This window comes from Notothenia rossii (genome assembly GCF_949606895.1).
Source record: "Notothenia rossii genome assembly, chromosome: 10".
Classification (NCBI taxonomy): Eukaryota; Metazoa; Chordata; class Actinopteri; order Perciformes; family Nototheniidae; genus Notothenia; species Notothenia rossii.
This window is the reverse complement of record NC_136908.1, coordinates 12277420-12294946: the sequence shown is the minus strand read 5'-3', so window position 1 is coordinate 12294946 and position 17527 is coordinate 12277420. Positions and strand designations below refer to the sequence as shown.

General features: G+C 40.5%; 1 protein-coding gene across 1 annotated transcript; it reads left to right on the top strand.

Annotated features, from left to right (window-relative positions):
• The first annotated feature begins 6939 nt into the window (after positions 1 to 6939).
• cdca7b (cell division cycle associated 7b) lies at positions 6940 to 17394 on the top strand. The gene is made up of 10 exons (XM_079654025.1): positions 6940 to 7231; positions 9580 to 9723; positions 9826 to 9926; positions 11269 to 11506; positions 11591 to 11653; positions 13147 to 13329; positions 13796 to 13951; positions 14083 to 14232; positions 16416 to 16552; positions 16982 to 17394. The coding sequence occupies exons 1-10, from the start codon at positions 7214 to 7216 to the stop codon at positions 17001 to 17003; spliced, it is 1212 nt and encodes a 403-aa protein (XP_079510151.1). The 5' UTR covers positions 6940 to 7213; the 3' UTR covers positions 17004 to 17394.
• The last annotated feature ends 133 nt before the right edge of the window (positions 17395 to 17527 follow it).

The window sequence follows — 17527 nt, the reverse complement described above, 5'->3', positions numbered from 1 at the left end:
CTGCTTCTGCTCAAACTGTACGCTTGCACTCAGATATATTGCTGTTTACAGATTTGTTCTGCTCTCAGATTTATTCTGTGCACGCTCGAAACTTTTGTGCAACAATCCTGTCAAAATCCCTCAACCAATAGGAGGACAGGTGTCCTTGCGGGTGCGTTCGCTTTACTTATTACAGCGTCCCGTAAGAGCGGTTACTCTTTGGTTTATAAACTCCCGCCCTCCACGGCTTTATAACATAGCATAGTCAAGTTGAACAACAGCATACACAGACTCATACGTATAGTGCCACCTGCTAAGGTGGAATAAGATTAACACATACTCACACACTGTTGGCCATGCAATCGAGAGCAATTTAGGGTTAATTATTTGTCCCATTGACATGTTGACTGCAGGGGCTGCAGGTTGAACCACTGATTGGTAAAACCACTCTCTTCTGAGACATAAACTTAAAGGCCCTGACACACCGAGCACTCACCAGAGAACTCGCCGACGCTGACGCCGACTGTTGCGTCGGCGTGTTCTCCTGCTTCTTGGCCATGTGTCGCACTGGAACACACCGCAAAGACTTCAGCCGAGCACGTACGAACTGCGCATGTGTGAGTGGCAATAATTCTCCTTACCAGCAGGCGGCGGTAGTGTGTATTCGTCATTTAAAAGAGTCATTTAAAACCGGAAGACAGAGAAGAAGAACAATCTACGTGATACAAATAAACAACAAATAGCGTGTGCGTTCCATTTTCACTCTCGTCCATCGAAAACATGTTTCGTGCGGTACTGGAGCTATCAGCCATTGGAGTGTTGCTTGTGGAAGACATTCTCAAGCAACCGTTTCGCTTCTCATGCACTGATTCGCTAGCTGAACAGCCAATCAGAGTGATTTCTTTGTCCGACTGCCTGTGGCCGACGCACGGCCGATTCAACATGTTGAATCGTCCGTGCGTCGGCCATGAAAGGCCAAATAAGGCGTGTCACGGCCGACGGTGCGGGACACACCAAATTGAGTTTGGGCGACAGGGCATGCTTCGTCGTCCGACTAACGTAAACGGCCGATTTCGGCCTGGTGTGTCCGGGCCTTAAAGCCAAAAGAGGCAGAGTGTCAACAGCTGCTTCTGTCTCATCCACACTAGGCTTGTTTGAGACGCGTTGCGGCTCGCCTCGAAAGTAGACGAGAATAGCCGATCGCAGCCGGGGGAGGTCTCAAAAAGCTCGCCTGAAGTCGGACAGCTCCGAGTCGGCTTCTTCTTCTTCTTCTTCTTCTTCTTCTTCTTCTTCTTCTTCTTCTTCTTCTTCTTCTTCTTCTTCTTCTTCTTCTTCTTCTTCTTCTTCTTCTTCTCTCGGTTTTTTGGCGGATTGCAAACAACCTTAAGGGGCATACCGCCACCTCCGGAGTCGGAGCTTGACTCGGTTTGCATTTGACAGGAATGCACACATGTGTTTAATCGTTAATGTCAGATATGTACTAAGTAAATACATTTGTTCCTGCTCAAGATTAGATTCAACTTGATTGTTATTGCACATATTACAGGTACTGAGAAAACGAAATGCAGTTTAGCTTCCAACCAGGAGTGCAACAAGCAGTAAATTGAAAAGTAATGTACACAATCTACAGAATAAAATATAGAATGAATTGAATGATGAATAAACAGTGAGGGGTATGAATACACTAGATATACACAGCAGCCTGTGAGCAGTATGAAGAGTGTGTATGCATATGCTAAGATATATAAAGTATGAAAACGGTAAGCAGTGCAAGTATAGTATAAAATATATGGATATTTGTGGCAGCGGGGTGTGGTTTGGGCGCTGGCTGCTGGAGTGAAGGGAGTGGCTCGGCCGGAGGCCAGACAGCTGATCGGAATCAGGTAATCAGTGCGGGAAGAAAAGCATGTCGTAACCTGGTTCTGTTCTGTTATGCAGTAGGCGGGATCCTGGAAGGTCGCCAAAGGACCTGTGAAGTTTCCCACCCGGGCAACGTTTGAGACCCGCGCATATTGTTGTTTGGAGATAATAAACGCCTGTGGTCAACCAACCTGCTCTTTCAGTCCCTGTTTGAACCCTGTGTGAGCGGAGAGGCTCACAGTGGCGCCTGAACAGGGACGGAAAGAGCAGGTTGGTTGACCACAGGCGTTTATTATCTCCAAACAACAATATGCGCGGGTCTCAAACGTTGCCCGGGTGGGAAACTTCACAGGTCCTTTGGCGACCTTCCAGGATCCCGCCTACTGCATAACAGAACAGAACCAGGTTACGACATGCTTTTCTTCCCGCACTGATTACCTGATTCCGATCAGCTGTCTGGCCTCCGGCCGAGCCACTCCCTTCACTCCAGCAGTCAGCGCCCAAACCACACCCCGCTGCCACAATATTAATTTCATGCTGATAAACATTGTGGAACAAGGATGAAAAATGTTAATGGAAGGGGCGACGTAAAACTGACACAAAACAACAACAAACTTTTGCCGAGCCAATTGGAGAGTTTCGTCAACAGCACGTGGTAAAAACCACCAATGAGTGCTCAGCTCGAGATACCAGCGAGTCGTTTCCCATCAAGCATTTCGCTTCCGCAGCCCGTGGAGAGGAATTGCGCCGCGACTCGCTCTCAAGGCTGCGGGCGTCTTTGTCCCGCGAGATTTCAACGTCTCATGTAGGCGAGCCTCCAGAGCAAGTCGGACAAAATGACTAACCATCATGCAACGCACTAGCAAGACGTTGATCGCAACTGCGCAGGTCTGCGTAGGTCTCGCTTGTTGTCTCAAACAAGCCTACTGATTCCAGCTGGCATGTAGCCGCTAACCCCTATCATTTTGCATTCATCCTGATGAGTATTTTACCCATCGTTATACCAGATTAACGGGAATAATCTCAGCTAATTGACAATACAAACCATTTTTACCAAAACAAAACACAAGTCTCATAAGAAGCATCTAAATGACCCCTGAGCGAAAAATGCTAACGCACTTTGGCACAGAACTCAAGATAAAAGATACCCTTATTACTTATCGTAGCTGCACATACAATATATCCGATTAAAGCTGAGGTTCCACAGATTATTTAGATCACAAAGTGATCCGAACTCGCGACAGGGGAAGCAAACTCAGACATCACAACGTGTACCTTTACGTAGCTTTTACGGGAGATCCTCTCACCGTAGCTGTCAATCTGGTCAAAAGACTTGTTAAATGGCATTAAAAACGAGAAAAAACGCGGCTGAATCGGTTAATCCATAGGTTGATAATGTTTCTGGGTAATAATTATTTTTTATTTATAATCCATAATTCAATTTTATGTAAAAATCGGAGGGTAAAAGTTAGCTGCTAATGGTAGCCACCAGAGTTATCGCAGCTTCCTGTCTTGGCTATGCAACTGTGTCAGTCTCACACACACACATTACCAAATGAGGAGTATGTGGGAGCTCCCCTCGATTCCATTCGCTCTGATGGTTAGAAAGAGATGTCAATCAGCAAAATCGAACAAGGGGGGTCAGAGATAGGTCAAATTCACCCAAATGACCCCAGAAGTGGTTTTTTTGTGCTAAATCTCTCTAAAAAGGTCAAATTTAACTTGTTTTGCATCAATCTTGATACAGGGTACTTATTATATGTTGTAGTTTGGATTCCTAAAGCTTTTAGTCTACCATCTCATCATTCAAGGGTGGTTTTCACCAGTGCTTGAATTGGAATAAAAAAGTTGCCAGTACTCTAAATCAGCAACAAGTATTTGGCACAAAGTCATATTATATCCTATAATGCTGGTGGGTTTGTCTCTTTACTGTATATTTTAGAAAGGCTCACTGTACTTAAACAAAATGACTCAGGGTGCATCTGATATTAGAGGGGGTGCAGTGGTAAAGTGCTATTTTTATAAGTGGGGAGTGGACCTGACACCCTCTAGTCTAGGGGGTCCGGGGGCATGCTCCCCCGGGAACATTTTTTTTAAAATATTGAAGTTAGATGCATCAATCTGGTGCACTTTGAGAGCAAAATGAAGAGATATATGGATACCTCTCAACATCCATAATGAAACAACTGTAAACAGATTTACTTGTTCTTTATGGATATAAAAGAAAGTAAAGCTTGACTCCTACTGGCTGGTTAAATGACTCCTCGTCCCTGAGGCCACTACCAGTTTTTTGTGCCATTTTGCTGGATTTATTTGTCAATAGCGTTGCTGCACAAAGTGATAGCCCTCTAGTTTAAATCTACTACCCAAAAAGAAAAATATGGAGATGGGTTATTATTTATAAAAAATGTCAAATCTATTTGGGAACAGTGGGGCCGGGCCTCAAATTCTATAGGGGGGTCCGGGGGCATGCTCCCCCGGTAAGATTTTTTTTTAAATGTTGGACTTAAATGCATCAATCTGGTGCATTTTGAGGGGGAAATAAAGAGACAACACCCATATGAAACAAAAATGTATACATTTAAATAATCATAAAATCATAATTACATGGCCATAACCAATAACATACAATATCCAATATGAAAAAACATTGAAACTTGTTTATTTATTTGTTTTTGGTTCATTTATAGTTGTGAGTGTGTCTGGGCTCCTGAATCGGCCTCTCCTGTCTCCCTCCTCTCCCCCCTGCTCCTCTTTGAGGCAACAGCAAAGACTAGTTTTAGCTCTCAACAAGTTTATCTTACCTTTTTTCACCTAGTTAACATTTTGTTTGTATTATTCATGCATATTTTACTAATCACTACCCCCTCAAATGGAAATATGTGTTTACATAAATGGTGACCGAACCGTTTGAGACCCACTGAGATAACTTAAACTAAGTTAACTATCTAAAGACTCAGAGAGTAATTTACCTCACCAGAGCTGTAGTTATAAGCCTCTCAGTCTGACAGCAAAGGACTCTCCCTCCACCTTGTTGTTGAAACAGCTCCTTATATCCGTTAGCGCAGCTAGCTGGCACCAGATGCTAACAACAATACACGTAACCGGTGCGCGCGCTTTCTCGCTCGCTCGCGCCACACATACACCAACACACACCCTCCCGAGCTTGAATGACACACAGAGACCAATCGAGGGCATTAGTATGATCTGTATGAAAGTGGCAATGTCGGCAGGCCACGTCATGTAGACAGCCAGTCACCCTCTGTGAGGCAGAGTCAGACCCACATTTGCGCTGCGTTGCGTTTACAATATATACGTATATTGCCGGCGGCTGAGTACCGGCATTTTACTGAGTACCGGCACCTTGCCGGTACTCAGTAAGAAGTGCCGGTACCACATGGGTAAAAATCAGAAGTGCCGGTACTGCGTACCGGTGAGTACCGGCCCAATTCAAGCACTGGTTTTCACTATAAGTATTTTTTTTTTTTGGACGGACACAATCATTTACATTTTTTTACTGTGTTCAATCTGAATTTACTTCAAATTAAAAACATCTATATTGATTCTGACACCTCTACATCCAACTCACAGGTTTATCATTACTTTGAGAAAAAATATTATTAATTTAACCCTTTTAGAAGGGAAGATATGGTCATTTGTTCTGGGAATGTCATTTTTGAGCCTGAGACCTGAAAAACAAGCTCGGGGTTTAACAGGTTAAATTATGTGCCTGCGTTATAAAGTTGGTGTAGTTTTTTCATCATTTGCATTTGTTTTGTCAATTATGTGTTTTTATATTTGAATAGTTTTGTGTGTGTGTTTTTTTAAGAGTATATTCTGACAAACAGTGCCTCTCTTGTTTTTTTCAGAATTTAAATTGGTAGACAGAAGGGATGACATGCAGCAAATTTACATTGGCCCCCAGCTCAACCAATTGAGCTAGTGGCCCTGTTTTGGAAGTGCAGCGCGTTCTTCTAATGTGTGTGTTTTGAGCTGTTGTAGCCCCTCTGTAGACCACCATAAAGAAGACTACTATTGGGAAAGATTCAATTATTTCCTTGTTAAGCATAAATAATGGAAACACCAAGTGGCTCCAATGGTTGCAAAGTCCCCTTTACCTTCAAATTTCACTTATTGCACATGAATTCAATATAATTTCATCCATGCAAAAACTTTTTCTCCATGTGCCAGAATTCATTGCTCTGATTAGTTTTCAGGAAACATGTGAAGACTATGGTTACTGAGCCTGGCTACAATGACATCTGGCACACAAGTTTAAGGAAACATTTCGGGAACAATTTTTAGGAACATTTTTATGATTTTGCCCTTAGACAATAAGGTCACAAGGGAGTAACTAACTAATGTTTTTATTTTTTTTGCCGAAATTCCTGTCAAGATTTCATGAAAGTCAGTGGTGGAATACCTATTTAGATACTTAACTAAATTGCAATTTACAAGAAGCCTACTAACAGTATCATCACCAAATTGTATGTGAAGTAGGCTATCATAAGTAGAAACATTTATAAAGCTGCAGAATAAACCCTAATTGTTTATTGCTATATTTATTACGTAGCCTATCCTGTTGCTATTTTGAACATTTCATTGACTAAACTGAGAAAAATCATTGATTGATAATAAATAATAAAGATGATTGCTAATTAAACTCTTACAAACAGTAAGTAAACAGTAAACAGTATTTTCACGATTTTAAAACCTAAATGAATTGCAAAACAAACAAAAAGACATTTGCAATGTGATTAATAACTTCAAACTATTAATATGTAATGGTGTATTATTAGGTAAATATACACAACATAAGATTTTTGAACAACACATTTGAGGGACAAGAGAGACAATACAAAAATTAAATTAATAACATTTACAAATATTTAGATTTGGTTCTACGTTTTTATAAGAAGTCAAATGTGTTTTTAAATTGGTATCTTGAAACATTTAAAAGGAGGGTTTTGTAAAACCCATGGATGTAAAGGGAACTAGGGCATGCTCTCCTTGATTAACACGCCCATATGCCGTTTTCGCGCGAAATGACGGTCTGCACCATTATGAGTTTCGGGGGTGATACAAAATAAAGGGACTACTTAACATACAGTTACATGTTCATCGAAAACCAAAAGAGAGCAAAAACCTTTCAGTAATACAGAGAGCTAAGTGGAGTCTCACTTGTTATAATTATTAAAATTACCTCAAAACTAACGTATAAGCAGGGCAATAACAAAACCCCTACTTTTGTATTGAAAGGAATTCACCAGCGGTTAATTTTTAAACCCTCCTTACACATTTGCTTTTCATGTTTCAAGACCGTACAAGACATACGTTTCTGTTGGACTGAAATTAGCCTTAAACTGAAATAAAAATGACCCTCACATCAAAGGTAAGTGGCATAGCACTTCGTGTCAATCTAACTATTCCCCCCGTGATATGGCGTGGTTAAGAAAAGTCACAAGTACTCAAACTATAAACCATTGTTAACGCTGTCGGTTCACCTGGCCTGAGTATGCCCCATTTTTTTTAAAGAAACGTACTTTTATCTTCTGAAAAAGGGTGGTTTTCTGCTGAAGTTATTTCTGTTCTGTAACCCTGACGTGCTGTCATTATGTTTTGTGTAAAAGTCTATTTCCAAACCCTGTATTGTATTTGCTTTTTACCTGGTTTGACCAGCAGCTAGCTTACACGTGAGTTTCATCACATCAATGTTCATGTTTACATTTTGGCAGTGATTTAAAGTTACTAAGAGTACTGTGCTTAATTACAATTTTGAAGGACTTGTACTTGAGTATTCCAATTCACAAGCTACTCTGCCGCAAACAAAGTAAATAAAATAATGATTATAATTAGAACGTATCATTTATATTTCACTCGGACATGGGCAAATCTGCATAACACCTACTTTAACTGTTGGTACTTTAGGTACATTTTGATGCTAATACGTTTGTGCTTTTTCTTTACTAAGTAAGATTTTGGAAGCAGGACTTGTAACAGAGTATCCCTGCTCTCTGGTAGTTCTACTTTTAACTAAACACACACTGAGTACTTCTTCCACCTGCCTGCATTTTGGCTGAATATATGTACAGTTAGCTTATGCTCAAAGTAAAGGTAATTGTATCAAGGAGATGGGTCTGTGCCGCCCTCGTCTTTTAAGATCAGAGGCTGGTCAGAGGTCAACATTTCTTAGACTAGAGAGGACAGTTCACAAGTGGGAGCTGGGACATAAACAAATAGATCAAACAAGGCCTTAACTCTGTTTTACACTTGAACAACAGTCTCACGTGTACATATTTATCAAAGTTGCCAAGCTTTAAAAGTCAGTCTTTACCTAGTAAAATGCTTGCACAATGTAATTATAAGAGCCCACAAAAGAACAACATGTTAACACTTGACACTAGTATTGTGTTTTGGGTCCTGGACCTCTTTACAAGTTAAAAAACAATCAGCTAGATACATCATGAGTCTTGACTTTACCTAAATGTAAGGAAATGCTTATAAAGATGATTTTTGAATTACATGTTCACAAAGCCAGCTACTGAAAAATATTACATTACTTATTTTCTGGATCTTAGGCTTTGGCTGTAACATCTTTTGCATGCATAAGATCTTTCTATAGTCCATCATTTTGATGTGGAAAGTATCATAGATAGATATTCATACCTGTACATAAATACTTACTTTTTAAATGAAATAATCATGCTGTGGTGTTTTTTCCATTATTTGATATCTTCATCAAGTTTGCCTGTCCAAATATAGATAGGTTACAGCAACAAAAAACGTTTTTTTTTCATGTTGAGTTTTAAAAAGGTCAGAAGAAAAAAACCAAATTGTAATTAATATTTATTTAATAAACGCACAGCATGGGGGTTCTGTTGAACAATGAGGAAGTAAAGCCAATCCCCGGAAAGTACAAGTTAAGTGTTTGTTTCCTTTGCACTTCACTTTGCCATTGGATATACATTGAGAAGCTGCACAGGTTGGATGTGATAAGGACGTTTCTTTGGGTTAAGTTTAACATCTGCCAATGTCAAATCATGCAAACGGCTTCATAGTTTTCACAGTGCCACAGCTGAACTTCTCCATCGTTCCTTCCCACCGCAGACAGTTCAGTAATCATGGATGTACACTGTTGGAACGGTGCTCCCTCTTGTGTACATTTTGAAACTGTATCTGAGAAGTTGCAGTGTTCTTCTCAAGAACCATAATGAGTGTGTAGTTACAACACCTAAAGCATTGCGTGTATCTGTACGTTCTAACGCATGCATCGAGTGCTGTTTCTTCACCATAAAACATTTACAAAGCAGAGTTTTTGGAATCTGATGGAAGCTAGCATTTTTCTTCTTCCATGTGTTTTAAGTTATGGTATTTTAATTGACAAACAAAAGACTGCACACAAGTTAGTCATACATTTTAAAATGACAAACCTGTATAGAATGTACATACACATACACACACACACACACACACACACACACACACAGACACACATGCATACAAACAATAAGATAAATACATAAAATCTAAAGTATAAATCCTAACCAAGGTGACCTTACAAGGTGATCTTTTTCTTATTCTGATAGCGTAACGCCTGTGTCCCTTGTCTTCTGTGTGCACACTGGACCCAAACAAAACCGGGAGCTACTATAAAAACTAGCTCCTTGGCCTTACTGGATGTCAAAAACTCCACACCATCTAAACCTGGTTTAATATGATGCTTGGTTTGTCTGCCAACAGGCTCCATGCTTCAAATCCAAGTTCATCACTGCTGAGCTGGCTCTCCTGTTCAGTCAGTCAGACAGTGAGGAGGAGTTTGAAGGTTTTAGCGAGGATGAGGAAGAGCAGGAAAGAGGAACTTTTAACAAACTGCTAAAGAACAAGGTAGGAATTGCATATTGTTGGCTGTTTTTTGTTTTTTGGGGGGGAAAGTGTGCGATACTTCAGCCAAAGCACCAGGCTAAATGTTGTCTCTGGTTTCTCTAGATGGTGGGCTCAGAAGAGGACAGCGAAGTGGACACAGGCTTCTACTCAGATGACGACGAGGCCCGTCCTCCAAAGAGGAATAGTCTTTTGGTAGCCTTGAGGTGTGTGCCTCTTGTTGTTGTTTCCACTTCCACTAACAATGAGCTTATTTGGTCTGTTTGTGTCAAATATGAAGCCTTAAATCTTGTTAAGGCAGAAATATTCCCTGTTGTTTTGTCTGTCTGACTGTTTGTCTGACTGCCTTTTGTTTTTGTTTGTAAAGCGACCTTGGGTCCCATGAAAGGCGCTATATAAATCCAAGCTATTCTTATTATTATTATTATTATTAATAATATTTGTGATTTTGATGAAAAAAGTGAATTGGCCATAGAGTCAGATTATTGCTGTCTTCCATTTGTTTTGTTCTAATACACAAGATGGTTATTCCTGCATTTTACTCGCACCATTTTGTCACTTGTACTTTTTATTGCGCTGTTTTATTTCTTAATTTCTTGAATTGTATGTCTTTTTAAAGGTCCCATGTCATGCTTTTCCGGTTATTACCCGTCCCCTTGTGTGTTATGAAGGTTTTTATGCATGTAAACGGTCTGCAGAGTCAAAAACCCTCAAAGTACACCCTGTAGGGAGTAAAACTCTAACACAGAAAAGACCTGTCTATGCTGCCCCAGAACGCCTCGTTGGAGATTTCTCTTTTTCCATTTGTGTCTTCCGGGAACCAAAATTGACCAATCCGCGGAGCTCCTCACACACCAGGATCCCTTGGCGTCACTATCAAACGCAGTGGGGGGAACCTTTAGCGTACATTTTCAACCAACAGGGAGTCCCATTGACTTGCATAGAGCCCCTGGTAATAGACGAGTTGGGATGGCGGAGAAATGCTCTCCGTAGAGCCGTTCTCACAGCGTTTATAAACCTCTTTCTTACTCAATATCAAGCCACACTTATTGTTTTTACTTCGGCTGTGGTTGTTTGTGTGTGCTCAGGATGAGTTTCGCGCTGTCTCGCTTTATCGCCGACCCGGAAACCACACCAGTAAACCAGCTCACTAAGCAGCGAGCCTCGCAACGTCCCGACCAATCAGAGCACACTGGGCTCACAGGGAAGGGGGGGCAGGAGCTCCAACAAGCCGTTTAGGACAGAGAGTGAATACCTGGTGAATACACATACTTTACAAAGATGCTGTATGAGAAGCCAATGTAATTTTGGAAAATTGCACAATTTAAATCAATTATAGTATACCTCAACAATTGAATTATGATCAGTAGAAATGGCCATGACATGGGACCTTTAAATATGTTTAACGTTGCACGGTTGTAGGAAGCTGCGACTGAAGATTTTAATTGCAGACAACTGTGTTGTAGCTGTGCATGAGACAACGTTAGGAATACACAGGCCTGATTCATGATAATTCCATTGATCCTTCATTTCTAACTTGTTTTCCAGGTTTCCTGTCAAAAGACGATCCACCCCAAAAATGGAACCACAAGAGAAAAGTGTCAACAAGCCAGTCAAAGAAACTCCTTCTTCACAGAGAGCCAGAGGAAGACAGAGGATGACACTGAGGCAGCAGCTGCAGAGTGAGAAAGAGGAGGAGAGGGAGGAGGGGGAGGAAGCCGAAGAGGAGGTCCTGTCTCAGAGCCTACATAAAAGAAACAAGAACATCCAGGAAAACAAAGCCATGGTAATTAAGCCTTTGTTTGATCAATATTCAAACATACTTTGTTACATCTCCTTTACCTGTGATCTTCTCTGTGGTTGTGTTCAGCTGGCTAAGCTGTTTGCTGACCTCAGCACCATGGCTGACCTGGCTCCTCCCACCACCCCTCATGTAAGTATACGCACAAACAATAAAATATTATTGATCATCAGTACCATTGTATTAATATATATTAAATAAACAACCATAGTTTTAAATGTAAACATAGAAATCTTTGTTGTCTTGTTAACATCCTTACAAAGATTATTGGATAGCATCTCGCTGTTGTTCCTATGTAGTTTAAATGCAATTAGCCCAAAATGGATATGGACACAGCAGTCAGTAATGTAAAAATAAACAAAAGTCAACAATGAAATATACACCAAGCAACGCAAGACACAAACCAAGGCCAGTTTAAAACAACCTATTATTTTTTTGGTTTCACTTTACAGGTTTTCCCCCTTTTTACCGTGAGATATTACAAAAAAAGTAATTGCAACAGCTCCAGAATTAAGTTTGTTTGCGATCAAGGATCAATTGCATGGCTGTTATAACTAGAAATTGACTAATATTGACAACTTGGGGCCAGTGTCCATATAGCGCCTTTTTGAAATTGAAATGAATTGGAAAAAAGACACTGGCGCTCAGAGAAGGGGTCTATGTGGAAACAGGCCCTTATTGGTTAAATTGTATTCAATAGAGTGCCACCGTGACGCGTCCTAAAACCCGGAAGTAAGTTAGCATTTTACCACTTCCGGTTCCTTCACCAAATAGCAATGTAATTTCTCCATAGGATTTTGGAAAATAGCTGGAAATAAGGTCTGTGGTTGAGACACATTGAAGAGACAGATCAGGTTTTGTTCTACGACATTAAATACATCAGCAGTGACCCCACTGCTGATTTATGAAGAAAGTCCCAAGATCTGGGACATCGTCTGAAAAACGATGGCTGTTACCAAGTGGCTGAGTAGCACTACAGAAATTATCGAGGCCGTTGTACATCATTACGCCAAACACGTAAACACTCCCGCTAAGTTTGTTTTTCCCCGTGTTCTGCTTGAAAGCAAGTACCTGCCTCCCGCAAACTGTTAAAACAAACGCTTCAACTTCTGTATCTGTATTTTTGAATATGGATCTTAAGTTGGCGTGACGTTGAAGCAGCAACCCTGCTGTAGTTCGTTTATAGCATAACGTTAGCATTTGGCTTCTGGCGACTAGATTTATGATTTTAGAAAATTATAAAAGTAGGGTAGACATGTGGAGATTATCCGACTGAACAAAACGTTATCCGTTTCTTAAATGTGTGTCAACCACAGACCTTATTTCCAGCTATTTTCCAAAATCCTATGGAGAAATAGCATTTTTGTGGAAGGAACTGGAAAGAGTTTACTTCCAGGTTTTAGGACGCGTCACTGTGGCACTCTATAAAGATACACTTATTTACCTTTTCGAAGCAAAGCTGCATGATTAACAGTTGCTGAAACTAAGGAGTGCTGTGGAAACAGATCAGATTAACTTTTCTGAGGGTGCCTCAATGAAGCATGGTACAAACCTCAAGTTATTTTTCTTTTTTTTCTCTTTTACTGCTCTGATGTATAAACCCTGTGTTTGTTTTGTCTCTGCAGAAGAAGAAACACGCGCCAGAGAAAGCAACAACCAGGAAACGCAAGTTTAAACCAGAGATGGGCTCAGAAAGGAGGAACCCGTCCCGTAAGGCTCGTCCCCGTGAGAACTTTGCAGTAGAGGAGAAGAGTGAGCCGCTCACCAGCAGAAGCCCCAGGATGATAGACCCCAGGAGACTGATGGAGGTATTTTATTTAAGGGGTAACATTTAAAGATATGTTGTAGCACACACATTTTCAACAACATCTACAGAATACACCCAGCTTTAATGTATGCATAATGCAATGAAGTTCATAACAAGAGGGACCTCGCTTGATTTGGGAGTTCTCTATTTAGGAATTTCTTCATTATGTCATCCATAATGTAATTAGACTGTATACAGTAGATGCATGGGTTTTTTATTTATTAACGGGCAATCAACTTGTGTTTTATGTTATATATTTCATATAAAAGATTAATAGAAAATAAAAAGACTGTTATTACATTTGGAGAGAAATATGTGCACTAAAAAAAACACTAATACAATCCCCAGTTAGTTATCTAGTCAACTTAAGTCTATAGAGTAAATGTCTAAAAATGAAATTGTAGCTTAAAAGGGAGGGAACATTTGAATTATTTTTAATTTGCAATCTGCCGGTCCTGATTGGTCAGGTGGACGAGGAACATGTCGGTGAGAAAAAGAAAAGGAGGAAGAGCCAGAGCTCCAGGAAGAGCCAGTATGACGTGAGGTCAGTGGAGGATATCACCAAAGAAGACCTGGACAACATAGCCTACCGCAGCAAAGACAAGATCTGGGACAAGGAGAATGTGAGGCACATCCGGCTTTACCTAATCAGTGGTCTTGACAAAAAAACTACACTGTCAGGTTTCTTGGGTTAGTGCAGTTTTTCACTGTGTGTGTGTGTGTGTGTGTGTGTGTGTGTGTGTGTGCTCTTCAGGGCAGCTCGTGTCACCAGTGCAGACAGAAGACTCTGGACACCAAGACAGTGTGTCGCAGTGGTTTCTGCGTAGGGGCCAAAGGTCAGTTCTGTGGGCCGTGCCTGAAGAACCGATACGGGGAGGATGTATGCGATGTGCTGCTCGACCCGGTCAGTGCTAATACACGTCATCTGTAATTCACTTTGTATTAATTGGGATTATTTTATCTTGAGATGAGTGTGGGGTCTTTTGGGACAAACTCACATCTGTGAAATCTGTGGCTGAAATGTTTATGTCACGAAACATTGTGAGTTACAGATTAAGAACCAATTTGTCTTGTATTTTATTCTTTTCAGTTGGTTTAGAAGCAAAGTCTTATTGAAGGGATAATGAATGCAAACAGGAAAAGTAGGAGTAGTATCATACACAAGCTTTTATAAGATGTCATGCTTTCAAGTGTCTCAAAGATTTATGTCCGAAACAATCTATATTAATGTATATATTTTACACATGAATATTAATATTCTGCGATGCTTGTGAGTTCTTTCTTATAGATTTTTCAAATACAGAAATGTCAAATTACAGCTTTTAAATAGACGCAGGGGTGGCCAACCAGTCAGAGATTAAGAGCCACATTTTTTCTATGTTACTGCAAAGAGCCACATCAAACACAGTCACTGATACCGCTTGTTTCAGTTTTTTATTTTCTGGAGACAAGATTTCAACCACGTCACTGATGCATTTTTGTGGCATTGGGATATATATATTTTAAATCCTCTGGAGCAGGGAGGAGCTGTGGATTATTGTTATTGATTAATGCATCAGTGTTTCTTAGGGTCAAAAACACTAAACTCACAACTTAAAATGAAAGCGTTTAGTTTATTTAATAAAAGAGCACATGTTCAATGTGAAAAGTGACAGTAGTTATAGATTATTTGCAATTTGGTGCTATATATATATTTAAAAAAAAAAGATTATATATACACCTTGAATTTCAGGGGGGGCGCGGGGCTCCGTTGGCTGAGTGCAGCGCCCCTCCAAGACAATGGTAGGGGAAACACTGGATAGTGTTTAATCAACGATAGGTTTTCCCCTCCTCAAAGGTGATTGGTTCACTGCATCGCAGGTATTATTGTGATTGGCTCTTGGGCCACATCAAAATTAGACGCGCTGTCATCCTCTCATACTGACACCTGACACCACACATACACACGTAGGGAGAGCCGGGACGAAAGTAACACGGGACGAAAGTAACGGAGCGATTTTATCCGAGCCCAAACAACTTTGACCGGCCAAATTACGTCAGAATTATCAGCATTCAATCCTTAACAGACCTACTAAATATCAGGTTTAACTGTCAGGAGTAGTGTTGTCACGATACCAACATTTTGGTTTCGATACCAAGTCAAGAATTGCGATTCCGATTATTTTTCTATACTTTTCTTAAAAAAAGGGAAACAGTCTTAAATGTAATTGTGCTTTATTTCACACCAGAACCATAACACAAACTTTTAAACAATGAGAACAATAAATAAAATAAATGACAAGAATTCGTATTAAATACAATTAATACATTTCTTACAGACAGGCCTCGTGGTGTCCGTAGGCTTGCCCTCACTGTCAGAGATATAGCTCAAATACATCAACATTTCGCTTCTGGAGTCTTTATTGTCAACAAGCCGAGGCGCAGCGGCAGATGCACTCCCACTTGCAGCCATGCTTCTCGTTTTCTCACATGCTCTGTTAGCTAGCGCGTGCACGAGAGAGGGGAGGGGCTTAGAGCGTGCTTGAGAGGGGAGGGACTACAGGCACGGCTGCAGTGCACGGAGTGGAAGCAGAGCGCTGAACACACGGCTCTTATTAAAACGGCGCTTTCTCACCGGATTACTTTCCCCCGTCATTCTTAAAGTACTGATACTAATGAAACGGAGGAATCGTAACGTTTTTAACGGCAGGGTATCGCGGTATACCTTTCAAGCATCGGTACACCGTGCAACACTAGTCAGGAGTAAGTGAGTGTCTCTCCCCCAAACTCACACATATAAAATTCGATATGAACTGAAGAGCCGCATGAAACTAGGCAAAGAGCCGCATGCGGCTCGAGAGCCGCGGGTTGGCCACCCCTGAAATAGAGTATCCAAACGGCTTTTGGATGAAGACATTTTCGTAGAAGAAATGCTGGTTTCAGCTTGCATTTCTCGTGACAGCCGTTAGTGAGCATTTGACAGCAAAGACCGTCTAAAGAAAAATAAGATATCCCACAGATGTACCTACAAACCCCAGTCTTGCTTCACTTGTGTAGAGGAGTAACTACATGTGTTGGTCACCCATAATATATTATTTTTCTCTCTAGACGTGGTCGTGTCCCATCTGCCGAGATATGTGTAACTGCAGTCTGTGTCGTAAGAAGGATGGCCGCTGTGCAACCGGCATCCTGGTGGGATTGGCCCGCTACAACGGCCACGACAATGTCCACAAGTATCTGGAGAGGTACGAAACCTCATTCTCACTGAACTGTTTACTGTTACAGACCTGACCGGGATCTCCCTGAAACAGCCATTTATTTAGGAACAGTAAGTGTAATATCCCTGTTGGGTAATGTCTGTGCTAATGCATTGAGAATGAACTAGAGGTGCAGCTTGGTTAGTTTACAATGGAAGAAGGAAGAAAGGGCTCTGATGGCTCTTTAAGGTGCTTTCAAGAAGGGAGTGTGAAAGTACAAAAACCTACAGATAGCATCGGTCAGTTAGATTGCATATATGCTCATAAAATACATGAAGTGGTGTTTGTTTCATTTCTGTCTGCCCCTCTTTGTATTAAGAAATATTGAAAACATTGCTGACAGACAACAATGGAATAATCTTCAGTTGCAGGCCTTACCGCAGATTGAACTCATGTCTTGTTTTGTCTCCTTCGCAGTATTCAGAGGGATCTGAAGTAAAGTCCAGAGAGATCGGAGAAGAGAAGCTGCACAGTTTTGTAGAACTCATTTCAATGCACATTTTCTTATTTAGATTTCATCTAAATAGAGAAGCAAAAACGTTTAAGTCAAGGCACATACACTGTCTATGTTTTATATGTCCTCATTAAGGCCTGTTTCTGTTGTTCTGAAAGCCAGTTCTCAGGTTTGAATTGCATATTTTCATATGATTAGTTCTATTGTTGATGTTCACTAGTAAATAGCTTAGATATGCTTATTTTGTCCGTTTTTTAAAGATGCAAAATTAACCTTTTACTGTATATACCAACTTGTTTTCTAAAAGTTGTAACTTTACTGTATTTTTGTCCGTTCAGTCTACTGTACATTTTAATAAAATATAAAAAATGTAAATAATTTTCTAATTGAATATGATCATTTATCGTCTTCAATGGAATCATATTGTAACAAAATAATAAATAACATATCTTGATACACAATTTAGCCATTTAAATGAATAATAGCAAACATATACTGTAACACACATT

Bases quoted from the DNA above. Each gene is read 5' to 3' on its own strand.
- cdca7b (XM_079654025.1), top strand. The intron at 13,330-13,795 runs GTATTTTATTTA...CTGATTGGTCAG, and splicing joins ACCCCAGGAGACTGATGGAG to GTGGACGAGGAACATGTCGG. The intron at 16,553-16,981 runs GTACGAAACCTC...TCTCCTTCGCAG, and splicing joins GTCCACAAGTATCTGGAGAG to TATTCAGAGGGATCTGAAGT.